Source organism: Orbicella franksi, chromosome 11 (genome assembly GCF_964199315.1).
Source record: "Orbicella franksi chromosome 11, jaOrbFran1.1, whole genome shotgun sequence".
NCBI classification, from domain to species: domain Eukaryota; kingdom Metazoa; phylum Cnidaria; class Anthozoa; order Scleractinia; family Merulinidae; genus Orbicella; species Orbicella franksi.
In genome coordinates this window covers 10,730,719-10,758,691 of record NC_138155.1, presented here as the reverse complement: position 1 = coordinate 10,758,691, position 27,973 = coordinate 10,730,719, and the positions used below count along the sequence as shown (strand labels likewise).

The 27,973-nt window shown below is 38.1% G+C and overlaps 1 protein-coding gene across 1 annotated transcript; it reads left to right on the top strand.

The window, feature by feature from the left end:
- Positions 1-554: 554 nt before the first annotated feature.
- LOC145460165 (uncharacterized) lies at positions 555-27,960 on the top strand. The gene is made up of 11 exons (XM_081444900.1): positions 555-2,337; positions 4,738-4,778; positions 5,278-5,405; positions 6,542-6,608; positions 6,751-6,823; positions 7,765-7,845; positions 8,848-9,202; positions 10,183-10,256; positions 11,656-11,751; positions 23,470-23,661; positions 24,998-27,960. The coding sequence occupies exons 1-11, from the start codon at positions 2,197-2,199 to the stop codon at positions 25,067-25,069; spliced, it is 1,320 nt and encodes a 439-aa protein (XP_081301026.1). The 5' UTR covers positions 555-2,196; the 3' UTR covers positions 25,070-27,960.
- Positions 27,961-27,973: the final 13 nt, after the last annotated feature.

Sequence of the window (27,973 nt, the reverse complement as noted above, 5' to 3'; positions counted from 1 at the left end):
AAGTCGTAAATCCCAGAACCTTAGAATGTAATAATGTCGACGAAAGAGTCGCGTTTTCTGACAATCAATAAGCTTTTGAGCCTTGTGAGGCTGAAAAAGAAATGCTGTTGAACCAATTTTGCTGCAGGAATTTGCCTCTAGATCACGGTGTGTGAACTCAAGTCATGTTCACAGTCATAGACGTTTTTTTTTTCTCATAGCAGCAGCCAACTGAAATAAATAAATAAATAAATAGATAAATAAATAAATAAATAAATAAATAAATAAGCAACTTCTTCAGGTTTTCACGCGAAAAGGGATAATTTGTCTACTAGGTTTTTCCGAGAGATTATAATATTATCTTGGTTTTATACAAAATAAGGTGACATCAAAATTTAACACTTACTTTTTTTTTGCACAGGAAAAATTCGCTCTCAAATCGTATTTTGTAAAAGAGCTACAACTGTTAGCGCTATGGCACTGATGTTGCAAAACAGCAGATCGAAAGGGTGTTGTTGGTTGTTATAGCAACTGTTTTAATGTAGCGGTAAGCCACCGAATATTCCAAGAACTTGCGAATTTTCCCGGCCGTTCCAGACTCGCCTAAATTTCGAATTCAGACCCAGGCTGGCTGACTACGATTTTGAATTTTAAAAGTCCAAAATGGCCGCCACAAAACAAAAGGATACGATCGATAAAGGTATGTTTATCTTTAACCCTTTGAATACCAAACTTTCGCCAAAAATACCGTTTCTAATCGTGTGGTCAGGTTTTTTAGCTGCCATGACGCTAAATAAGCCTAAGTTTTGCTAAGAAAGCTTTTTTTACTAAAAGGAGAGATTTTTCGAGGATTAGGTACAAAATTGAGCAATATTTCAATTCCGGGCATGCGCATAAGCCAAAATTTGGACTTTTTGCCATTAACCGTTCTCAATTTTGTTTGTTGCCCCTTTCCTTTCTGTTTTTCTCGGCCCTTTTACGCTGGCTACCTCTTGCGCTACATGTTCTTTCTGGCTGTCGTGAAAAGTTGGATGTTAATTACGGGCTAAGCCTAGAAATGGACCTCGATCAATCGTTGTGGACCATTTTACCACCGTTTTGGCACCAAAACTGATAACGTTGTTTTTCGATTTGCGACGTCGGAATGTCGTCGATATCTAAACCTGACCATTGAATGGAAAGGCCTAGCCTAGCACTACTATCTGCTTATCAAGAATATCTGATGACATTTACATTGATGACGTCACAAGTGGTACAAAGAGCACGAACATTAATTACGCACTGGTATTCAAAGGGTTAAATAAATAGGGAGTTTAAGCAAATCACTACGGCTGGTGCTACTACGGCTGCCGTGACTGGAAAGGTCTGGGGAGAGTACGTCTCGGTGGTCTGCCAAATTTTAAGTTTAGCGAGTAAAGCGAAATACAAAGATGAAAGGAACATCGGCTAAGGAGTTTAAAATCTCTTTTATTTAGTTTCTCACAGCCAAATGCCTTCGCTCAAAGGACGATGGCCGTTATTCGGTAGACGAACAGATTATTTCTGAGCGAAAGCGAATATGCCATACACTTTGTACCATAACAATTTGATGGATGAAATATATAATTTCAGAGACAACTATCTCAAAAAATATCGAATGAAGAACACAAATATATCAAGTTATCCGATATAAAACATCCTCACTAAACCCTCAAAGCAAACTTAACCGAAGAAAAACAACCTCGTGCTCAACACGAATATTTCACTTGACTCGCTTCGCCATTCCAACACCTTTGCCAAAACTTACCGTAAATTCAGGATACGGATTTACAAGCTTATGAAAGGCAACCTTGACACAATCTTTGACTTAAATTGAGTTTAAAGGATATAGTATCCAATGGAATTCTTAAAGTGCCGAGATGTCCGTTGAAAAGGGCCAGAGAAGCGAAATAAACCCGACGTAGTAGCCACTACGACAAAACATCCCGACTCACGTAGTCAGATTTCACGCTACGGCTAGATGCAACCGACGTACATGCGCGGTGTCTCATTTTGGGGAAAATTTACTTCCGGCAGCCGTATCAGCGCCAGCCGTAGCGATTAATAAACGGATATGAGCGGTGCGGGCAGGCTCTCCTTCCCCGGCCCCCGCCACTAGCCACATAGACACTGTGGACCTGGGGCTGAGTGTCTACTTGGTGATCTGTTACACCACATAACATCCAATTACTTTTTAAAATGGCGGCGGAAAGGGCTGTAAACTCGTTTGCAAAACTAAACCTCAGTGCGATCAAAAAATGTGATCAATATGTGGTGAATATTGAAGACACAGCTTCACAAGTGGCGCTTTACAAGTTCAATGGGGAAAAGCAAGCTTGGGTACGTAGTATTCGACGCATAGTTAACACGATGGTGAATTTTAGCTTTCGGTTTCGTCTGACAGCTTTACATTGTAAGCTTAAAAAGCATGTTAAGTCTAACTTGTTTTTATAATAGGAGAACGTCAAGCATTAGACGTTATTGAGTTCAGCTTCTTTCCATATTCTCTTTTACTACAGTGTAGTTGTTGTGTCGATTTATTTAAATAGGTCTGACGTTTGTAAATTTTAACTGTCTAATAATTAATTGATAAAGTGAAATCCGACGAACTATTAATAAGCTTAAATGATAACAAGCAGTGCTTTCAATAACATTTGAAGTAGATGTCTGCCAGTATAAAAGTAGGCGGCTCAGGATATAGCAGTGGCCGCAAGGCCACCTTTGCTAGGGGGGTCTGAAATTGAAACTCTTGGAAATACGATTTCCAGCTTTCTGGGCATCAAAGTTAGTAAAGTCGATGATGATCAATTATATGCTGGAACCGATCTTTTTCGCTCGCTGCTCGTAAATGATTTATCTCTGTTTGGTTTACTGAAGTAAGCTTACATTGGCTTCTTTCACAACTGCAAAATTAATGTAAAAACTGTGAACAGGCCGAATGAATTTCCAAACAATGAACAGATTAAGTCTTTCATTTCTTTGATTGATGGCCCTTTGCGTGGCTCATGACTTTCCAGAAATTGCGAAGATGACAAGGCCTTACCTGCGACTTCAGACCCTAAAGTTTTAGAATAAGTTGGGTTGACTGGCGAAATTTCATCACTGGAATGAAGCGTTTCGTTTTGTGCAGTTGATATTCATCCATAAGCAAAGAAGAACACAATAGGTTTATGAAAGAACAATTCTGAAGTCAAATGAATTTATTCAAATGCCTGTTTTGGTACGTGGTTTCTTTCAAAAGAATGTAAACAAATCAGTCTGCCCAGACTGTATACGGGAGCACACTTTGACAGCATCTTTGCTCAACTGACCACATGGCAATAGTTTGAAAGCAAGGTTAAAGTTTTATTACGATACTGCTGAAAATGGCTGAATGTTTTGCAATTTGCAATCGTATTTGATGGATGTGTACACTTTTATATACATGAACAGGCAAGGTAAATGTAAGAAATATTTTATCAGTTTGTTTGGACTGAGAAATAAGTAGGCAGTAAGTGTTGTAGGGGTTACACTTTTGAAGTTTTGTTGACAAACTCAGCCATGTAGGCTTCTAATAAAAGCGCTGAACAAGCAATGAATGATTGTTTAACATGTTATGCAATTGTCTGAACTGCTGGTATGTTTCAAACACTATCACACAATTTTGTCCAATAATTTGGTGGAGCCTCAATCTGGTATTCTCTTACACGGCAGAAAGAATAATTATTCTTTCTAAAGATGAAATTTTAAGTGTCAGCACAGAAGTACAAGAGAGGTTTTTGCAGGGACAGGCAAAAGTCAAAGCAGCGTTGGCAGAGAAATTTTGCATGGTCAAGTTGAGGCAACAGGAGTGGGGTGCTGTGTCGGTTTAAAACATCTGGAGCCTTTCTGGACCCCCTTCAGGATCTCCTTCTGGACCCTTTCTGAACCCCCTTCTGGAACCCTTCTACCCCTTCTGGACCCCTTATTTTTCATCCAGAAAACATGGGACCATGATTTAAATATATTAATTAGAATTGAAGTAAAAGATGATGAAGTCTACTTAATCAATTTTAGCTCTAGCCTGTGAATACATCTGACATACCTCTTATCACTCCCGGTGAGTTTGACATCTAGTGAAATATCAAATCAGCTGGAGGCTATATTTGTACATTCTAATAAACAATTAGATTATGAGCTCCAGATTTCTATCGTGTGATAGCTGACGAGGAGGCAGCCTGAGTCAGCTTTTATGCATAGAAATCAAGGGCGAATAATCTAATTGTCTTAGTATAAATCTAGTGGTCATTCAAAACTTTTTCTAAATCCTCTTCACAGACACTTCGAAAACACCAACAAGCATCCCTCAATTCATTAACAAGGGAACAATGCTTCGCGACTCACTATCCATTACAGAGTAGATAGTGAGTAGCGTAGCTAGTCAGAAAACGGCATGTATGATAGAACGCTAGTAGATTTATACTTGTCTATTATTAGTGAGAGCAGAAGCATTCGTGGTTAAGTCTTCATTGGGCCACATATACATACACATGTACAGCACTTGTTTCTAATCACCTTTCTGGCAGTATCACAGGAGACACTCATCAAAATGCCAAATCTTACAAGCATGCCGATGAAATTTTTTCCGAGACTAAATGGAAGGTTATGAGCTACTGTTTATTTTCACCTTTCAGGCAATTTTAAAATAATAATGGAAGTTTAATGTTCTTAATACATGTTGGTGTCATTTTCTCTCACTAAATTAACATCTTTTTCTTCTAGGAGAAAACAGAAGTTGAAGGAGCTTTGTTTGTTTATAGTAGGTAAGCATGCCATTATAGTTCTTTTATGCCTGAACTTTAACTAAATGTACATATGAACCCAGGGTGAAGACTGAATGTTCCAGGTAAATAAGTAGTTTACTATATGGCTCATAAAATGGTTCTTCAATTATCTTTTGTTTTGTTTTTGCAGGCCTGTAATTGGCTTATGGGTATTATGGGATTATTAACCAATCAGAGCTTGTGTTATATCAGCTACAAACATAGTCAAGCTCTATGATTAATCATAATAATCATAATAATGATTTATACATAACTATTTTTCTTACTTGTTAGACATAATTATTTATTTCAAAATGTATTTCTGCAATCAGTACAAGTTATATTCAATTATTTATCTGGGAGACTGATTTTGCTGCTTTTCAATTTTCAATTCAGTATCACATATTAACTCTTTCAAACAGAAAGTGTCCTTCATTGCATTCTCTACAGACTGTAACTAACTAAGTTTAATTGTCACACAATTTACGTCTCTTCTTAGGTCCACAACTCCAACAAGTGCTTTCTTCATAATGAACAGACTAAACATGAATAATATGATGGAACCAATAACAAATAACATGGAGTTTAAACTTCAGGATCCTTTTCTGTTATACAGAAATAACACCAGTAAGTAAAAACACAACTTGACACAGCACACTGTAAAGCAACAGTGCATTATGCAGGGGTTTCATTAAGGGCTGGGCACCAGGCAAATTGACTGGGTGTGAGCCAGATGATTTTGGCTGCCTGGTTTGACCATCTACATTGTAGAGGAAAGTTTTTCTTATAAAGAATTTCAGTTCAAAAAGTTTTGTCCACCTGCAAAATCCTGTTACCCTCCTGCTGAGTGAAGCCCCTGATTACGGGCAAATTATATCCTTTGGTGGACTTTAGCTTGAGTATACATGAAGACTTGATCAACCCTACTAACATTTGTGGAAGAATACTGATCACAAACAGTTGCTAACTGTTACGAAAAATTGTCTAAGTCAAGTTCTGGAACAATCTTGAACCGGAAGTCATTCAGCGGTGACGAATTTGTATAAGGACATTCCAGAACATTCTGATCCTTATGTAATTACTCAGATTAGAAACTGTGTCAAACTACTTAATAATTTAGCGCCTAATAGAAGTTTCTAGAACTTTAAGCCTCATATATATTAGAGCGAGAGTTTCTTCTGTAGGAGAGATTGGTTCAAATTTGAAGAAGCTTAGTGCTGTAAATTGGTGAAGTTACCTCTCAGAAATAAATTAGTTTGTTGCTGTTACCAGCGATCCTGAGGTTTGTCTGGAAACAACCCTGCTCTACAACGATACTTGTAACACTAACAGTACTTAGCTTCCTGAGTGTTTCAATTATGTACGGTACTCTTACAAGTCACACCCTAGGATTTCACATTTCATTTTTTTTTTATAAATAAATTGGGACAACAGGGTCTGTAATTTGATCTGTTGCTGTCCTGTTGATTAAAAGTGAAATTGGTCATGAACAATATTAGCTGGCTATCACATTGGTCTAGCATTGTACACCTGTATGGGATCATTAGATCTCCCTGCTGTGGCCATAACTGGATGTGACTACCTTTGATTTTGTCAGTTTCTATAGTAAGCCATATTCTCTCTTGCTGTTTTAAATATATGAAACATAGGGTATTTTTTAGAAAGACTGTATGTACATGTACATGCACTTCTATAATCTTGATCTTTCTAATCAACACAAAAACTGAACTCATTATTAATATTGATTTTTATCACTATTTCAGAAGGCATATTTGGTATTTGGTTCTATGACAGTGATGAGTGTAAAAGGCTGGCAACACTGATGGAAACGTGAGTAAAATTTAGTGTTTAATTCGATGGATTGTAATTTATAGTCATTGCTGTGTGAGTAAGTTTTAATCAGCAGAAGGCTAATGATTAATATCTTCCTTTAGCATAAGCTAATGATTGGTGCTTTGTTTTTTTGTTGAAGGCTTAGTTCTCAGACAGGTGTGATGGGAAGCCCTGTTGTAGTCAATCCACATCCCACTGCAGAAATGAGAAAGGTACATATTACTTACCACAATCTATTGTCAACTACATGTAACAGCAGGGCTTGAAGAAAGTGCTGTCCAGGCATCCAGGACAAGTAGGTTCTCTTCCCGGGCAAGTAACTTTTCATTCTCTCTTACCCAATGGGCAAGGGATTAGGCAAGCCATGTATGAACTAAACTAAAAGAGCAAGCTGCCCAGGGCAAGCAAAATTGTCCAAGGGCAAGCTGGAACTCAAGTTTATTTTGAGCCCTGGACTAACAATAAAACTGTTAGAAACCCATTCTTAAGTGTCCTCACCTGGTAATTCTATTTTTTTCTGTTTCATTGACAAACAGTGGGGCTTGAAAAAAGTGCCATCCAGTAATGTTCTAGAGAAGTAGATTTTCCTGCCGGGCAAGTAATTTTCATTAACTCACTTGCCCTCTGGGCAAGGGCCCAGGCAAATTTCTGCCAACAAAATAACAAACATAAAAAAAAAAATGTATACCTTCCAAGACTTGACTAGGGCAAACAAAATTTGAGGTCTGCTTGTCCAAAGCGTTGTATTCTTACTGTTAAATCGTGAACAGCCTGTGATAAATTAGGTGGACAAATTCCCATCCCCCCACCCTATTATTTTAAAGGGTTTGCTTGTACCTGTAGGTGTACTTGAATCTCAAGATTCCACATTTAAATTTTGGGTTTGATTCCCCACTACCAAAAATGTTTTTAATAAATTAATAATTAGCTTCTAATCCTTCCCTCCCTAAAACTTTGGGTTTCTCTCTAAAGGTAAAATTGGTTTCCTAGAGTGAATCTCCCCCACACAAGATTCTATCGCACCCAGCTCTCTAAGAATTTTTAACGAATGGATATATTTGAATTGCGTTCTGTACCTTTAATGAAATATTATTAATTTAACTAAATCCAACCATTTAGTGTACACAAATTTTGTGATATCTTCTGTTCAAAGGAAAGTCAAACAAATGCTTCAGAAGAAAAAGTTGATATAATGCAGCTGTTTGCAAAGGCACAGGAGAGATTTAACAATCAGGTAGGACTTTGTGATAAGTGTTCCTTCTTGAGTCCAAAAATTGATGTGTTGTTAACTGAATATGAGTTGGGTTTCCTGCTGATTCGGGAAAGGGATGGGTGACCTGAAAAATTTTGGTTGGTATCATTATAATTTAACATGTCCTGTTCAAAGGTTTATAAATGGTTTATAAAGATAATATTTAGTCCGTACTGTGCAGTCTCAGCACCCTAATGTTTATAAACATTTGTAAGTCTCACTCAATGGAATGCGCATCGATGTTATCTCATACCTGATCTTTGAGGCCTTTCAAGTTCTTTTCCAACAGCTTCATTGATTTTTACAGCTGCGAAGTTGTTTTATCAAGTGATACAAGAAAGAACGAAGCATAAAGCTTTGCATGTCTTGCATCCATAATGGAAGTTGACCTGAAACTTTACATTTACTTCATGCAAGTAGTTGCAAAATGATTTCATTTTGTGATGTTTTACATGAAACAAAACAAAAAATGTAAAGAAACTCTTTAGGGTGCGCAGTACGGACTGGAAATCATCTTTAAAGCCAGACTATGTACAGTTTACACCTCCATGCCTTTATTAATGAATAATAATTATATGCCTGACAGTCTACTTTAAAAGAAAACTTGCTATAAATGATAACATGAAAAAAGACAAATTATTGTGAAAAGGTAGAATTTTGTTTTTGTACTCATTTGAAACCTTTTGAACATTACTTAGATTTTCATCTAATGTGGAACAAATTATTTTCTAGTAGATAAAAATGGTGGAATGGTTAGATCACTTCATAAGTACTTGTTAAAGGGTAGTTGAACTATGATACTACTAGATGAAAATTTTCAACAAGGTAGCTATGCCACATCTTCCAACGTTTGGCTGTAACATGTGGCAACAAGACCCAATCATAATGTTAGTTGAATTGTTTGAAGGATTTGTTAAGTGCATGTAGGTCCAGCATGAATATTTTTAAACTCTTGCTGTTTTTTTTCTTTCGATGTATGAGCAGTCAAAGACAAGTAGTCCAAGTGGAGCAAATGCTTCTCTTTCATCAAGCACATCTCAGAAGCAACAGATACCACAAGAGCAAAAGGATCAACAGCAGAAATTCCTTCAACAAAACCAACTCCAAATGGAGCAACTTCAAAAACTGTTCCAAACTCAGGAGAGTCAACCAAAAAAACAACGTACCTACTCCACCCCTGCCCCCTACCTGTCATCACCTTCTTCCATGGGGAAAACAACACCCAAAGGGGAGGGACAGGAAAATGGTGTGTTACCAGGAGGGGAGGGACAGTCAAGCAAGAGAATGGAAAAAGCTAAAAGTCTCACATTGTCAGATATGAAAGCCCCTACTAGTTCAGGTAGGAAAGGGCTTTGCCAAGCTTGCATTATTTATGTTGTCGATTGAATTCTTCTACAAGCGGGTGAATTGGAGATGTGTTTTAAATTAAAAAAATATCCAAAATGGTTGTAACAATGGAGATTGTTTTCAGGCAAATTTAGACCACGTTACCACAGTACTGTTTAGCTTTCTTGCACCTTTTTGGCTTTGCCCTTCAGTTGATAGACAATTATAACATTCCAGAAATATTTCTGGTTTTCTGGGTTTCGCAGCAAAGATACATACAGGATATTACACAGTGGTGAGAAGCTATGAATTTTATGTTCGACTGGCAAGAACAATATTTCACTCGTGAGATATTGTTTTTGCCACAAGAACATAAAATTCATATCTTTGAGCTACCGTACAATGTTCTTTTTATTATATAGACATGCTGATGATGCTGTTTTTGATGATTTTCCGAAGATTTGTGAAGATTATCCAAAATTGTTCCGAAGGCCAGACGAAGGTTTCTGAGCATTTTCCAAAGATTTCCGAACATTTTGCGAAGGTTACTGAAGATTGCCGAAGATTGCGGAAGACGACCGAACAAGATTCGAAGATGTTTGAAACATACATCAACAAATTTAAGTGTAGTTAAAGGGACAAAAGAGAAATGTTATCAAACACGATATCTTCACATGTGAGGATATCATAAAGTTTTTATCAATTTGTTACCACTCGGTATACCACTGACTTTTATAATAATTGTAACTATGTACATGTACAGTATATGTACATCTAACTAGAACACTGTCAACTTCATTAGCTAGTAATTTTCACTGACAAACAACAATTTCCCCTTGATTTAAGTCTGTGGTAGAACATTCAGAAAACTACAGGACGGTATATTTGAGTATACAGGCAACTTTTTTGTGCTACTATTTATTCTGGTCTACAAAGTTGCTATTAGCACATTTTGTGGTAATAAAAATTCATGTGACTTGATTATGATTTCAGTTGGTTCAGGACCAATAGCAAGGACAAAAGATGATTCTTCAATTGATAATGGGAAACCAGGGGCTCAAAGAAAGGTACAGTCAGAACTCCTCTGGTCAGACCTCAGAATGCATGTACAAACATGTTAATAGTTTTACACTTAAGTCAATAATTAAAATTAGTATAATTGCCAGTTCAGCAAGACCCCAACACAACAGCTTCTCAATTCTGCCAGATGTTGATCTGAGGTCTCTTCAGCACAAAGCTGTTGGTGTGTCTTGCTGAGAGATCACACAATGCAAGGATGCTAGCCATCCTCCAAACTTTACTACATTATGTTAGCCTATGCTGGCAAGTATGTAAAATAGTAGGCCAGCAATACATGCAAAATGCACCCCTAGACCATTACTTCTCAGACTTATAAGTAATTCATCAAGTTAAGACAAAGAAAATCACAACCCTGAAGGAGGTTTGAACACCCGGTCTTAATTAGCATCGATTTTGACGATTTTACCTCTCCGTTTACTCCTTAGTTTTTGTTTTGATCGAGAAAATGTATCAAACACTCAAGACAGTGTTTCATCGGCTATCCAAACACCTTGAATTTCGTCAAAAATACTCCGCTGCACGTCGTATTTTCAACTCTCTTCTCGGTGTTTGGATACCCCGGTGAAACACTGTTTCTCGTGTTTGATACATTACATACTATGATAGTAACTGCAATTTCCAATGATAGTATTTGTAATTGATATGTAAATTATTAACGAATAGATAAGTAAATAAATAATTAAGACTGACAGTATACTACTATTTTTATAATCCATTGTCAAGCTTACACCATCAAGCAGACACCAAAAATAAATTGCAATTATCAAGTGGAATATCTTGTCTCGATTAACTACAGTGCAGCTGTCTGATAACTAACCCCAGAACATTGCATACATTTCACAATCAGTTCAGAAGATTAATTTTTTTTGTTTTTTGTTTTGTCTTTTTTGTTTTGAATGAGGTTATTTATTTATTTAAAGTAACACGTCTTTAACAAATTACAGGTATCACAAATTACAAATTACAGTAAAAAAGTACTCTGGTATGGCTACTCCGACACTACAATGTACATTACTTATTTGCACCAGGTGTTACTTACTTACATTAGAAAAACGAATGAAATAAAGTAATTAATTAATTCTGACAACACGCATTAGCTACAATTAAATCAAACAGGATAAAAAACAAGAAATAAAAAAAAAAGAGAAAGAAAAAAAATAAAAGGAAAGGAAAACTTGAAATTACAAAATAAACAAAAAAGCAAACAAGCAACTAACAGCACAGGAAAGGGGGAGGAGGAATGATTTCTAATCTTGATTTAATACAATTAAAGTTCAGAAGATTGATGGCTCAAGACTGGAACTGTAAAAGTAAACTGTTTGATGAGCATTTGTTAGAGAAGAGAGCTTCGTCATTGAAGTATTTGGATCATTTGTTTTTAATTAGTTATTTCAGAATGACAAGAAGGATGTAAAGAGTGTAGATACATTAGCCACACAATCACCAGTTGCTTCACATAACACACCAGTGTCCCAGGCAAAGGTGAGTTTGTATTGTTACTTTTAAATCGTGGAATTTATCAGGGCTGGACATCATGATCAGTAAGTGTTTAGCCACCTGTAGCCTTATTCTCTTCCCCCCCCCCCCCCCCTCCCGTAGCAAATTTGTTACTTTATGGTTGAACTCCATCAATAACAAGCAATTTTACCCACAGCATTTTCCACAGGGAACATCAAGCATACTCGGTCGAAACAGGTGTTACGGGTTATGGCCCTTAATGACAGCCCTGTGTATTTCAGAAAGAAATGAAATAACTGTTTAATTTTGTCAGACAGCTTGAAAAACTGTGTGGCAAAAGCTTGTTTTCACTTACATCTAAGTAGTAATTTAGACATGCTGAGCATGTACATGATTGGTTGAATACTGTCACGTTAACCATGTCCTACACTGCCTGCCTGTAATCCTTCCATTATGGTACCTAGTGGGGAGGGGGAGGGGGGGTTCCCTTGACCTGGTCTGACTGTATAAAAATCATGTTTATTGCGTAGCAAATATCAAAAGAGTGCTGGCAAAGAATTAATTTCAAGTGTATCAAACTTCTGTTTCCGTTGGGTTATTGGGTTATTTTAGAATACTGTTTATATGCCTACTTATTTGAGAGCTACAAGAAAGGAATGTTGAATGGTGAAAACCGACTATAAAATTCTGCCAGATGGACAAACAAAAGGACTACTATCCCCCAGCAGAAACAGTAGTTAAAACGCTCTCTCCCACAAAAAAGGACAGAGAAAGAGGCACCAGCACTTGTAAAAGCAGCTTGCCATGTCAATCATGATTGGCAACAATAGTGCTAGCTTTCCACCGCCAATCAATCAATGTCAGTCGTACAGCACAGATACCAGGCTTTATAAATGAGCGGGATGAATAGGGGTATGCAAGCCCCGCCGATCCGTGCCTTTTTATTTTCGCCAATATTTTTGTTCAAATCCGAAACCACAACCACATCCGGAAACAAAGTGTAAAAGCTCAAAGGTAAACTGGTAAATGTGAATGCCACGGTTAATTTCGCATAAATAGTAAAGAGTGCAACATGCTTGATGACTTTAACACAGCACAATTCCAATAACAGTCTCACACCTGAGTTTAAATGAGGTTCGTTCGGAAAAAGAAATAATGTGGATGAACTCAGTAACATACTTACCAAGGCTGAAGAAAGAACTATGATCCAAATATCATTTAGGACCCAAGATTCGAAAATTAAGACAGGCACAATCTGGAATCCACTCCAAAATTCACGGCTGATCCACGATCCACTGTGTTTTCAAAATTCGCGCATCCACTCGATTTACTGCAAAAATCCACAGTCCGTGCGCTTTTAAGGCCAAATCCGTCTATCTGAAAACTTATTCACCCCCCTCATAAATTATCCATCAAATATTTTCACTCGCACGTAATTGGTCTAACTACGTCACGTGACCGAAAAAGTGGCCCGAAATATCTGAAGGGAATGCTTACCAAATTTAACAGAGTGAGTGTTAAATCTACAACAAAAAATCAAGAGTGAAGAGGTAGTAAATATGATTGCCCAGAGTGTGTATTAAGAAAATCTATTTCAATCATGAAGTGAATAAACAACATTTTCCTTCATTTGTTGGATTATTTTTGAGAAATAGTTTACAAAAGCAATAGAGAACCTTTTTTTGGTATTTGCCTCATTTAAACACTCTGGGGGTTAGGGAACCCTCGACAATTATGCAAACTCAAGCCGCAGTCGACGGTATACATAACTGTATCAAATTCTCCCTACCCACCCCCCCCCCCCCCGTGTTTAGATTAGACCATCACGGAGAAAGTCCCCAACAGGCCAATTTCGATATATTAAAATTCACTCGTAGACAAGACATCATGTCTAAGCTCCGCGGAATAAATTCATACGAATCCTTACTTTACTCCCCAGAGCCTCGAGGTCATGTTTGTTGTTTGAAGTTGAATTCAATCTCGTGCCGAGACATTCTCGTCCCCAGAGGCTGCGCTCCTTTTGGTCAGCACCAAGAATCGCAACCTCTGGCCAGGTCCGATTTTCTGAGCATGCGCAGAGAATTAGTTTCGTACGCTTAGGCAATCAGATTTGTCAGATTTGACTCTGAGCATGCGCAGAGTGACGGGAAGTCCGTGAATCGCAGACTTCCGATGTTGGGCCTTCCCAGAGGTCGCGATTCTTGGTGCTGACCAAAAGGAGTGCGGCCTCTGGAGACAAGAATGGTGCCGAGAGTCTTCGCCCCGCACTGCGCATGCTGACTCGTTTCCCGACCTCTGGTTAAGGGGAACTAAGACTCTGGGCACGACATTGGCTCAGAACGAGTATAACGTCCGCTTTGTAGTCGTCATCGGTAATAAACGCACAAACAATTGCGGACAAAGCATGCTGGGACGCGTATAATGTTAGATGACTGCGGGACTGGGAGCAGGTTTTTAAGCTCCAGATTTTAATGGCCGCTTATTCTAGAATCTAGCCGAGGTACTAAATTTATATTAACGTAATAAATTGAAAGGCTCTCTGAATATCGAATCATTTAAAAAGAACATTAGGAAAAAAGACCTAACGTCTTTTCCGTACAACAACAATAATTGTTGTAACCTCTGTAATTCTTAAAGACTACCTATAATATGCCTACTGTTTTTATGTACTACCTATACATACATTTTTGCTGATTGATTGTACACACACTTCTTTTTTTATTTATTTCATTGTAAATAATTTTAACTTTTTTTACTGTGTCCCCAATTAGTAGTTAATTCTAAATACATTGACACTTCAATAAAGCTGGTATTTTTATAGCCTTCTTCGTTTGGAAACCAGTGCATTTTGAATTTCAGAGTTATGGCGGTGCGTGACATAAGCTACGATCGCGTTTGTCGAAAAATATGTATTTATCTCGTGATTTTTAGCCGTTGAAGACTTTATAGTATTTAGAAAAGTGCTTATTTAAATGCTTGTTTGTCCAGTGCATGTAATCAGTGTCCTGGATAACCAAAGTAAGTTCCAGATGTTTACACTATTTTCTGGCCGTCATTTGTACCAAAGAGGAACACTAACATGGCGGCTCCATACTAGGCTCTGTAACTTTGCGCGAAACATTTCCACGAATATCTCAACTTTGGGACAACGCACACTTCGTAAACTTGGAGAACTGTCTTCTTTATCTTCTATAATATACCAATTTCTTGACGTTATCCGCTGAATGGTTTTTGATTTTTTTTAGTAGTATTATTGCGTGACAGTGAAAACACCCTATAAACGTCCGGTTGTCACGTCCGGTAGTCAGGTGGGGTTTGTGATCGTCGTGATCACCGTGATACGTAGTATACGTAGCACCCTACGTAGCGCATACATGTACGAAGCGCACTACGTAGCACGAAAAAAAACTTTCACGGGCAAAGCATGCTGGGATAAGGAGGTTGGTACTGTATTTATAAACACGACGACCGACGTTGCTGCAACTGACAACAGTATTGAGCTAATGTTTCCTACGGGAATGGAGAGTATTCTCCACGAAAATCGCCTGAGTCCTTTCAGAATACTGCTTTTCGATTTTTCGGAGGAACTTACCCGACAAGATGTGGAGAAGATGAAATATCTCGCTTTAGATTTCATTCCGCGTGGGCGAGCAGAAAGCATTGAGAACGGGTTGCACTTATTTGACGCTCTGGAACGCAATGCCCGGATTTCTCCTCAAAACCTCGATCTTCTGGAGGAACTGCTTATAAAAATTGGAAGAAAGGATTTGAGTGCTAAGGTAGACAAATTTCGTCAAGGTAAGTGCACTTTTCCTTGTTACGAACTCGTTTGATGATTTGAACAATGAATATTATTTTTGCCAATGTTGTAATTTCGCTTCCGCCATATTGTTTAGTTGCTCATACCTGGCTCCAAATGGGAATAAATTGTCTCAGTAATGGGCGAAATACAAGGTTTTGCTCGGGAAGTAGCCAATCAGAGAACACAGAGAGCTTTTGTGGTTGTTATATATAATGCAAGCCAGAGCAAGTGGGCGAACATTTCACCTCAAGTTCTGACTTGTGATGGGTCCCTTGTAAGGTTTATTTATTTATTTTATCTTTTATTTATTACAATTTATGTCACACAAAAAAACAGAAGTAAAAGGGTCAAAGACCCCGTATTAAAGCAAATCACCAATGGTACTAAAATGAAAATAATGATACAAATTAAATTATGGTAGTAATAAATATTAGATGATATAACGATAAAATATATTCAAAGAATATACTAATCCATAAAAGAAACTTTTTGACTAAAGCTTTAAAAGAATTTACACTTGTTGCCTCCTGAATGGAAAGGGGAAGGGAGTTCCATGTTCCCACAACTCTATGAAAGTATATTTAAGAACATTTGTTCTCACATATCTCACCTTTTGTCTAAACGAATAGTGATCAGTTTCCTTAATTATAGAAATCTACATGAGGTTCAACATCAATATCAATTATTCCGTGAAGAGTTTTACATGAAAAAGTATCATCTGCTAACAATCACCTCTCTTCCAATGATAACAAATTTAATTTCTTTAGGCGGCCAGCATAGCAGTCATCAGTCTTTAAGAATAAATTTAGTTGCCCCTTTTTTGAAGGTTTAATAACTACTGAATACCATGCTACTTATTTGCATGTCACTCAATAAGAATAGCATCTACTGTATTCTGACGCGTACTTCTGTTCTTCAGAAAATGCCACTAATTGCTAACAACAGTGACAGGGTATTCAGGAGTTGCAGCCATTTTCTGTTGTGCAGCAAAATTTGGTAGAGATAATTATCATTAGCTAATGCAAACCATGTGATCTAAAACCTGTTTTTGCTTTACATTGTCTAGAGATAAAACACAACAGGCTATCAAGCAAATCAAATGTGTGCTCAGAGAATCATTTGCCCATGTTCTTGATCACCTTTAGTGCATGACACAACGCTAGATTTACCTTCATGTTATCACTGCCTCCATTAAAAAAACCTTGATTTTGAAGAAAAAGATAGCACAGCCCACGTGTATAATGCTGTGTGAAAAATATACAAAATGGACGAAGTTTATAAGATAAAAGCCATTGTTTTCGAATTGCACCCAACTAAATAGTTGCCATTTTAGCCTTATTTTTCTCAAAAACAAAAAGTTTCGATCTTACATGCCTCCACAGAAAAAAGATCTATCCATTTCAAACAGCTGTTTTGGGGATGCACCCAAACTGAAATTTCCATCAATCATCACATTAACTTTGAAATGTTTATGACAACCAAACTAAAGACAAATTTCCAGTGTTTGACTGTGTTTTCAAAGTGAACAAAATGGCTAAAACTCGATAATTTATCGTGCATCGAGGCTCGGTTATCATGCGTTGTTATGTGTTGTGTTGTGCATAATAATTGTCAGGAGCATTATGAGGGCATGTAGTAAGCATGATGAGGGCACCGTGACGGCTCAGTGAAGGTGCGATCAAATGCTCAATGCAGATTAAATGCATGAAAAACTTTAATGAAAGCACGATTGCGATCAGAGACACGAAAGCTGACAGATGACATGATGCCAATGGGCTATCCAGATGGATGCGATTACCTACTGTTCTCTGGAGTTCTCTTTCTACCACATTTGCAAAGTAAATGTAAAGATGGAAGGTTTAACAAAGAGAATCGTTTTTCTGTAGAGTTCTCAGCATTTCCAAACGTATCACTAAAAACTTGTAAAAAGGTTTCCCATCCAATGCAGGGCCTGGTAAGGTTATGTCGGTTAAAGCGTTCATCATGAAAAGTTCCTTGCTGCTTTTAGTTTTTAACTGTGAAGTGATGTTGGACCATAAATTAATTTTGGGATTCTTCGAACGTTGTTTATAGCACATGGAACTGATAGCTGCATTTGCTGTGTTCGCGGTTCTTGTTTCCGATTCCTTCACCACAATTTTTCACTTAACAGGGGACTTCCTCTTCACCACAGAGCCTTACTTCCAAAAAGATACAGCTGGCACTGCTGTTGGTTTTAAGGTGTTTTTACAGTCTGCAAGTGATGTAGATAATCGCTCGATTTAAAGTGTCGAGTCTTGACCAAACCCTTGTATAATCAGTCACTCTAAACTCTTTGCCAATATACCTTATTCTCACTAAATTATGTGTTAAAATCGTAAAATTTAATACTCGCGAAATATAGGACACGTGAAAACTAAAATCGCAAAATATAATGCCTACATAATATCATTGATAATGAAATTCCAACTGTTGTTTTATTACTGTTATTCCAACATGCCCAAGCTTCATGTTTAGGGGATTTTTGATTTTGTCCATCAGTTATCTTCCCCACTGCATTGATCACTCTCGCTGTCAGAACTGTCCTCTGCCAATAAGTTCTTCAAAATCTCACTTGTGCAGTCGTCAAACTTCAAATAACTTTGTTATGTTTGCTATTGTTTACGGTGATGATCATATTAATGCCACATGTTAACAAATAGAAGGAAATCTCGAAATTTAATACTTCATATCGCCCTATTTCATAGCCAAAGAGGTGCATAGATTGAAAAAAGTCAGCCCAACCTTTTTAAGTTTCTTATGATTTGCTGGGAAAATGGTCATTTATGCCCAGAATCATCTTGTTTGTCACGACACAATGATCTTGAAAGATAAAGGATTTCTTTTTACCATTTTCTAGTTCAAGACTTGTAATAATAACAACTCAGATAGGATGCCAAAGTGGAGCTAGTCAATTGCCAGTTTGTCTCATACCCCTGTGTAAAGAATTTCAAAATACTCTCTTTAAGGGGCTATATAACCATATTTTGGGGTGGTTCGGAGAAATCTTTCGTTACTGACTAGCTCCAATTTAGCATCCTAGCTTAGGTCATAGAGCAATGAGTAGCGCAATCACATTGTCATGAGGTCGAGTACTGTTCAAGCCTGGGTATATTTTCAGGCTTCTTTTTAACCACTTAAGGTGCTTCCTTAACTGCAGTGGTCATTCTAACTTCAAAATCACAGGAATTTTATTTTAATTTAGGGGGGTACATGTTACGGAAGGTATCACCCACATCCAACCAAATTCTCAACATCCCTTTTCCTGTCTTTCCTGCCAATCAAATAATGACAACAACCACATGGGGTTTAAAGAGCTCTCTTGTCTTCCAAAATATTGTTGTGCTCTATTATTTTAGTGTTTTTTTTTGTTTTGTTTTTCTGTTTGTTTGTTTGTTTTTTGTCAGTTAAGCCTTGTGGCTATTGGAATCAGCCTACACTGGATGCAATCTGTGACCATGGTTACATGTTTTAAAAAATTAGAAGCAAATTCTGAAGATCTTACCCTAAGTGACTTTTCAAGCTATGATACAGGCATTGATAGCAGATCAATGCTACAGAATTAAAATCTCTGATCAGTAAATAATAATAACAACAATAATAATAATAATAATAATAATAATGATAATGATAATGATAATAATAATAATTATGACTGCCCTAGGCTCACGGATTGAACTCGGCACCATAAGTTAAAAGCGGCAAGACTTTAAGGACTTATAATGACAATGATAATGATAATGATAACGATAATAATAACAGTAATAGTAATCATAATAATAATAACCATAATAACAACAATTTTATAGCTTATATAGCCAAGCACAAGTGCTCTACAAATTAAGGAGACTGCAAATCAAATCAGATCGAATGAAATGTTGTAAATACTTTGGAGTTTACATCTATTTTATCGAAAAAGGTTCTAAAATACAAGATAAAGTCTAAATTTATGGTACTGAACTCTTCCTGTTGTTTTACCAAATTTTCAGACAAATTAAAATATCTCAGATAGCCTGCAAACGCAGACATCTTTCCTGCTGTCATTTCTCTCCCCAGAAAAGTAAGAGATTTACGACAGCGGAAATACGTCTGCGTTCGCAAGCTATATCGCAGAATAATCTCGGGAATATCTCAGCCCATGGAGACTTCACTTCACAAAAGGACTCAAAGATTTGTGACTGGTCATAAAACCAAAATCGCCGCCACCACAACTTACAGAGCATCTTGTTTGGTATACTTGAAGCATTTAGGTGCTCTGTAAAGTGAAATATAATTTTCCATCCTGCCCAGTGTTCGCCAGTATTCCATTGAAAACTGTGCAGGAATCATATTGTCCTATGACTGTTTCCTCAGACAAACTTGACTCTGCCTTGTTTCTCTCTACTCAGGTGTATGCTGTAGTTGGGTACCAGCTTTCCTTTACGAAAACCTAAAATGCTGGGTGGGGTGGGGTGGGGTGGGGTGGAGTAGTACTGCAATAACTAGCATCCTATCCAGGGGGATGCAGGGGAGAAACAATGCCCCCAGTTGCTTCATGCTACAGAAAATCGGGTTAATGTTTGGCCCACTGGACCTTGTAGGCTTGTTTATAATAAACTATTATAAGCAAGAGATTATTCGACGATTAGATGTCGCTATTGGACGAAACTTTCGGTAAATTTCATACATTTACTTAAAATTATCAATGGTTTCACTGACGGATTGTGAGCGACCCTGTGCAGGAATTGCATGCGACAGTCGCTCGCGATAGCGCGTAACTCGGCTTTATGCGTATTCAACTTAGTGGTTTGTTCTGTTCTATGTTTAGCCCAGTTGAAAGAATATGCAGTTCCCATGGCTGAGACTGACGTTTCTCTCGCTTCAAACAAACGAATGCCTCTTAAAGAGGAGAACTTGTGCCGGGAATTGGCTTTCGACTACATCTGCTCCCACAAACTCGGCGAGTTAGCCTACAGATCGAACACCAAGGCTGCTAATACACTTCGGGAGGTTTGCAAAGAATTGGAAGAAAAGAACGAAGCGTTTTTCAACGATACCAAAAATTTGTCTGTGACAGCCCCAATGTTCAACGTCATTGCTGATGAAGTGTTCATCGGAGGAATAAACTGGGGTAGGATCGTGGCCTTGTATTGCTTTGCTAGCACTGTTGCTGTGTCTCGCCGTGATAATCACATGAGTGACGGAGAAGATGTTGTCGGATGGCTGTCCGAGTACATGTGCCGAAAAGAGATGGCAGAATGGATAGCGAAAGCTGGAGGATGGAATGGGTTTTGCGAATTTTTCAAAGTTTCGCCGAGAATCAATAAAGAGCTATTCGGCGGCTGGACTTTTGTGACAACTATGTTCGCATCCATTGCCGCGGTGCTTCTTGTAGCACGCACGAAAAGAACAACCTGAGGTGTCTTCCCAGGGGAGGCTGCTCAGTAAGTTAGCCCGACATGACGTTGTACTCGCAGTTGGGAACTAGGGACGAGAGCGTCAAAGCAACAAAAAAACAGTAGTTTGAATGTCTTAAAACTAGTAACTAGTAGTAATCAAGGATTAGGAGTGCGTTCTGCGCCTGTGATAATAGTTGCTGCTGCTGAAATCATTATCTTAATGTGAACGGCTGAAGTTTTAAGACATGTGTAAGATAATGACAAAGTATACTATTAAGAAATAGAAAACATGTTCCGTGTTTCTATCGAGTTTTAGTATAAATCTACTAGCATTCTATCACGAATGCTGCTCTGATTGACTACGCTACTCACTATCTATTCTGTTTATAGATAGTGAGTAGCGTAGCAGTGTGCGCTTGTTAACAAAATGACGGCCGCTTCCTGACGTTTCCAAGTCTCCGTGGAGAGTGTTTAGATAAAGTTTTGAACGACTAGTAGATTTATACTAAAACAATTAGATTATTCGCTCTCGATTCCTAAGCATGATAGTTAACTCGGGCTGCGCCCTCGTCAACTATCATGCGATAGAAATCTCGAGCTCATAATCTAACTGTTTAGTAGAAACACGATTTTTAACCAATCAGCGCGCGTATTGTCTTACGACCGTTGTCTAATGTATGATAATTATTACTACTTATACTACTACCTCTACGATTATAATTAAAATTACTATTTTGTTAGTATTTATTGGGGTTAAATATCAATTGGGACATCGTCCTGTTTTCTGCTCCAGTTGCTGATGCCATTTTCTTTTCTTTTCTTTTTTATTGTACATGCAACAAATTCAATAAAGTTTTTTTTTTTTTAAAGAAAAAAGTTCCAACATACTGACAAAGGCTACTCATTCGCCTTCAAAATTCATGCTAAACATCTCATTTTCACTTTTACTGGTAATAAGGCTGACTTTTAAAACGAATGCTTGTGTTACATCCAGTATTCTAAGCTGGAAGCACAAATATCAGCTAACATCTGTGACATTTGCGCACGCGTGTCGGTTTAAACAAACTCCGTGCGACTGACAATAATTATTATTTCCGCTGATGAATAAAAAAAGTCAGCATTACATTGCTGTTCCTTACTTCCGGCTTACTCTTATAGATCTTGGCTTCAGAGTACTCTTCCATCGATTCAATTTTGACCTTCGTTGGATACTGAACACTGGAAATATTAGTAAAGTCAACTGACAAATCTAATCAAAATATAGCCAATGAAATATCGCTGTTCCCACGGTTACATCCCAAAGCCACGACGATTCAAAGTCGTGTTCGGGAACAGAATAAGTAATTGTTGTCTCAGTTATGTGACAAAAGCACGTCAACTCTCATAATGACCAAACAGGCCACGCATCATTGGTCCAGAATCAAAACTACTAGAAACGAACGATCGCGAACGATCGAAAAAGTAATTCGTCTCGTATACGTACGTGCTTTGCGATGATGTAATTTGTTTTCGCCCAGCCAAGAAGTCTCTTTCCAGTCTGCATTGCGATTGCATTCCCTTTTTTGTCGAATGCAATCATAGTGAACAACCAGTTCAAGGAAAACCCCAAAACGTCGCAAACAAGCCATAAGCCATAAAAGAGAACAAGAACGATGCAGCAGACGGACACGAAAAGGAGGCACAGAGCCCCTGAAAAAACCAAGAGGGGCGGCCAATCTGCAGTCTTCACAAAAAATCTCGATTTCTCGTGCCTGCAAACAGACCGAGAACACAAATATATCTTATTAGATGTTTTGAAGTGTAATACCGCCGTATATCTTAACGAGTTGTGCCGTAAATGAATAAAATCAATAAAAGACGAAGTCACTGTCAATTTGGGGACTCATTTGCGGCACGGTGACTCTTCACTAAAGTTCAAGTTTCTGAGGGTGGGAGACTTTGGTGCCCTTTTAGCATAATCTCTGGCGCTGACAGCGGACGGTTCTAAAAGTATTCCAAACAATGGATCCTCTGTATGATGTAGAGTTTTTCATATGGTAAGGTTCAAAACGTTGCACGTTAACACGATATTGATGACGGAGGTCATACTTAGACTCTTTCCTTTGGATTAAATGTTCCAAGCAGGATGGAGTTGTGTGATTATAAATTTTATAAATTAAGGTGGCTATTTTGATCTTATAAGGGTCGAATAACGAGTCCCACTTGGCTATTTTTCATCTACAGAGGGCATGTCGCGGGAGAAACCATACCCCTACCCCCTAAACAATAACAGCTACCACACTATGATGACAAATAGAAATACAAGCTTACGAGAGCTGCCACACTTCTGATGTAGAAAATTCAGGCTTGTAGTCTAATTGTTAAATATTGGCTAGTACTGTATCATCGAAAGGCGGTGTAATCAGAGAGGGTAGATGTAGCCCATTGCATGCACAGCGAACCATTTTTGAATAGCACTTCAAATAATAGTAAATAATTATCAATATACGTGTAATCGACAAACGTAGTTCTGGCAATGCTATACATTGTTGTTTTTTTTTCTAGGATTCTTCTCAGAAACCTTCACTGGATCAGGGGGGTGCAGTGGGGGCCTCTCTCATGTCACCTCTAGCTTTCCAACCTTCTGGGAAAGTAGCTATTCTGACACAACCGCCGCAGCCTAAACAGCCCCCCAAGATGGAAATCTCCCCCCTGACTCAAGATCAACTTGTTCAAGCACTAACTTATTTATTAAAGGTAATACAGGTATCTAAATTTATTGCATGGCTATAAATCGAAAACGGTTACCAGAAGAGCCACAGATTTTTTTATTCTGAACAGGCTCAAGCAGTTTTACTGAAAGTAAGTTGCTCCCTTAGGGGTAACCCTGCGATGGACTAGCATCCCATCCAGGGTGGAGAAGAAATACTCCTACAGTGAAGCCTCTATTAAGCGGACACCCTCGGGACCTTCCCAAGTGACCGCTTGATAGAGGGTGTCCGCTTAATCAAGGTTTATAACAATTGCGCTATGTTTGTTCACAATAGGCCCTTTGCACGATCCGGTCACATGGTACAAAATCACACATGCTGGGACGCAAGTTGCACAGTGGGACTTCCAGAACAAAGCAACTCGTACCAGTCCACCTTGACCTGCCTTTGTTTTGGAAGTCCCACTATGCAACTTGCGTCCCAGCATGTGTGATTTTGTACCATGTGACCGGATCGTGCAAAGGACCCACTAACGTCCAACGGTTCCTCTGTACTGAGGCCGGGCAGGGCTCGACTTTAGAAAAAAAACCTTGGGGCCAGCTGGCTCCTAAGTTTTTAGATTTGGTCGCCAGCACAAATTTTTTTGGTCGCCAAAAATTTTCGACTCTTCGGGCCAAAAACATTCGATCGTTTTGGTAGCCTTTAGTCTCTTCCTTGTATTTTCTGTACAAACCAAACCAAACAAAACGTTACATTTGCACGTAAGTGGTAACGAACAAGAAAACAGTTTCAACGCTGAAATACGCCTTCCTTATTCAAATTGGTTTGATCATCTTTCTTTTTTTTGGCCTTTTAAGCAGTTTATTTCAAGTCGAAGTCCTTGAAGCAATTCAATACATCTTGACGAGTCGCGCCGTTGGGATGTTAGACTCGTGGCCATTTTGTGATTTTAATTATTGAACAAGCTGAACCAAACTTGGTCAAACCAATTCACGAATAGATTTCATCCGATTGTGTTTGAAAACTCAAGCATATTTGAAGGGAAATGTGTTGTGGTAATGCACTCGATGGCCCAAAGTTTACGTTTACTTTCGGCCAACAAAATCAATGGACAAATTCAATAGACCTTTCCCGCATTCCACTTCAGTGCGTGCGAACAATAGCACCAGAGTGAGGTTGGGGTGGACATTTTCATACATTTGCTGAATTTTTGTCCACCCTGACCTCGACTTGGTGCTATTGTTTGTTGGAATGCGGGAAAGGCCTATTCAGTTACATCCAGTGGAAGTTCCTATGTATTTTAATTCCATTCAACCGAATGCACCAGGCTTCTTGACCCATGTAATAACCATCACCGCTTTTTGTGCTTGTTCTCTTTTCAGAATGACTCAGAGTTTGTCAGTAAAATTCATGAGGCATACTTCAAAAGTTTACAGGACAAGCTCCCAACTTAATGGCATGGTATACTGTGGATGGCTTTTAGTCACAAGGTTGGTGTGCCTGTGCTGAACGGAAGACAAACCTGGAGTGCTGCGCAAGAGTGACGCTAAAAGAAGACGATATTGCCGTCAAGGTTTATCGTTGATGACAACATTTGAAATTTGTTTAAGCGCAAAATGAAAAGTTTTCAACGAATGAAAAAGAACTATTTCACAAAATTTTAAACCATTTTTCTACGATGTGTCGATAGCCTTCAACGTCGACTGAAATCTTAAAATAATGATTTAATATTAAAAAAGGTAGAAAAATACCATTTAATTAATGACGGAGGAATTTTAAGACGGAAGTTTCACTTTGAAAACGTATCAAACGTTTTCCGTCCACACTACGCCGGAGGCATTTAAAAACGCAACAATCGCAGGTCATTTTGGCTTTGTTTTTGAGGAAAACTCAGTCAGGGAAATCACGTGATTGTTGTAACGCCATCGTTTGCGAAAAGTTCCGTTTTGCGTCCACACCAAAACGCAAAGTCGGCGTTTTCAAATTCCTCCGGTTTGAAGAGCGCTTGGCCTAAACGTAGAAATAAAGCTGCTTTTCAAGTGCCTTCCCGCGTGGTGTAGACGAGGCGTTAGACGGAGGAATCTTAAAGCATGCACGCTAAACGTCGAGAGATTCTCCATCCGTGATATAGCTCCGTTAGAAGAAATTGTGAGAATTGATGACATGGAACCGATTGTCTTGAGGTTCCCGTTACTGTTTGGTTTTTCATTGTTTCTCTTGATTCAAAGCTTCTTTTTATGGTCATTGTCGTACGTAACAATGACATCATTTTATTGTTCTCGTTACAGTTATCATAGTCATCAATTGCAAAGTTAGTAATAGTAATTAAACCGAGTGGAGTGCAATTCAGGGAGAAATAACACGAGTAACTTCAAAATCGGACGAGCGCGAAGTGCGAGGCCGGTCTACAATTACGAGCACGATTACTCCCTGAATTGTACAACACGAGGTCCAGTTACTAATTAATAGTATCTATAACAAGTTTCGGAATTAAAAATGTCTTAGCGCTTTTCATAAGTTCTGAAAACTGTAGGAAACATTGCGAAGGAAGGGATTAAAGCGCGCGTAATTGACGTGCGAATCACGTGGGTATGCAATTACAGGTATCAAATTAGTGTTAGTAGTTAATCATACGGTTTTTCTCGTTCAATTTGGAATTAATTTGCACGAGTGAGTTTTCAAAAAGCTGAAATTGAACTAGCCGCTTTACTTGTTAATAACATAAACATGAAAAAATTCGCGTGGAGGAAGTGCAGGAAGATCTTTCTTGAAGCCATTTTTTCTCGTTCGAGAAAACTTTTTTCAAAGTTTCGGCACAAAATTCTCGTCATTTTATGTGATATCATTGGCTTAGAAAACTTCCTATTGTTTTGTAGCCAATCATAATCCAGAATTACGATGTGTAATTTGCACTGGTGTTACACTTGAACAGCACTGCTCTCAGCCAATCAGAATCGAGTATTTTTTCATATATATTATTACAGAAAGTAGTTAATATTGGATAGCTGTTATTGGACACCCACGTGATCGCGCGCCGATTACGTGAAAAATAGGCGCGCAGAGAATTTTGTTATAGATACTATTAATGATGCAATCGTTGTTACCGCTTCATAACATGCTTCGTCAAGCTATAGAATAGGAATATAATCGCGTAATTCCTAGATAATTTCACAAGTTATGCATACGTGTAGATAAATCAAATTTACTGCAAAGGTGAAGTGAACTTTTCACAAAGCGATAATCATTTTTAGAAATTTTAATTAGTATTTTATGCAAACAACAAGACAACATTTCTAATATCTCCCCAGAGGAAATATCAATCGACGCGCTCCATTGATAACTATGATTGATACAGCGCTGTATTGTAAATGAACCTTTCAGTGAACGAGCTTACTACATTGGCGAACGCCACTTTAGACATCCTGTGGCCGCAAAATTATCAACAAACTCAGAGATCTTTTAAGTAATATATAAAACACGAGAGACAGAGTTTCATAACATTTCCAAACACCAAGAAGATTGGCCTAGATTAGACTTCGAGGTGTTTGGAAATGCGGTAAAACACGTTCTCGTTTGTTAATATTATCTTCTCAATCGAAACTGCATGATATGGAGAATAGGGCGAATTGAACTTTTTAGCTGGCCAGGGCGGTATTTGAAAATTTGAAAGAGAGAATTCTCAAGAGTATCCTCACATGGTTTAAAATGGGGCAGCAAACAGCCCAAGCTGAAAAGGTCCATGAAAATCGTAAAAAAATTGCTTATTAAGACAACGTTCAGACACTAATTTTGTTTTAACTTGGTTAATTATTTATGAGTTTGTTTATTAAATTTCAACAGTTCGGTTGTTTCCGATTTGATATTCGAATTCACCAGTTTTTGTAGTCGGACTAGTTATATTATCAGACTATTTGTGTTATGGCATCTTGTCAGTTCAACCTGAGTTCTTGCTAAACATCGTTCAGTAAAACATATACAGTGATCAGTTTTATAATGGAACTTCTAAGACTAAGTGTACATATGTGTTCTTCAATTCGAACGGCTACCTGGACCACGTTTTTTTTATACCATCTTTGAGCTCTTGCTGTGCTGTAGTGTTTGCGACGGATCATGTAACTTATCTGTAAATCTGGTGCCTGACTCGTTGTAGTTTGACTTGGGTTGATACAAGAAGTTGTACGACTTTCCCACCAAGCTTTCAGAATATGTAAGTAAAAGTTGTTCTGAGCGTTAATGTTATGGATAGTGAAATCAAACTTAACGACAGCTGATATCTTAAACTGGTTTTGTTAGTCAAATATGTTTAGTTAGTGTGACCGATGTATTGTTAGGTTAATGTTAATTTCTGGAAGACAATT

Bases quoted from the DNA above. Each gene is read 5' to 3' on its own strand.
- LOC145460165 (XM_081444900.1), top strand. From the start codon at position 2,197: ATGGCGGCGGAAAGGGCTGTAAACTCGTTTGCAAAACTAAACCTCAGT. The intron at 6,609-6,750 runs GTGAGTAAAATT...TTTTTGTTGAAG, and splicing joins CTGGCAACACTGATGGAAAC to GCTTAGTTCTCAGACAGGTG. The intron at 11,752-23,469 runs GTGAGTTTGTAT...TTTTTTTTCTAG, and splicing joins CACCAGTGTCCCAGGCAAAG to GATTCTTCTCAGAAACCTTC.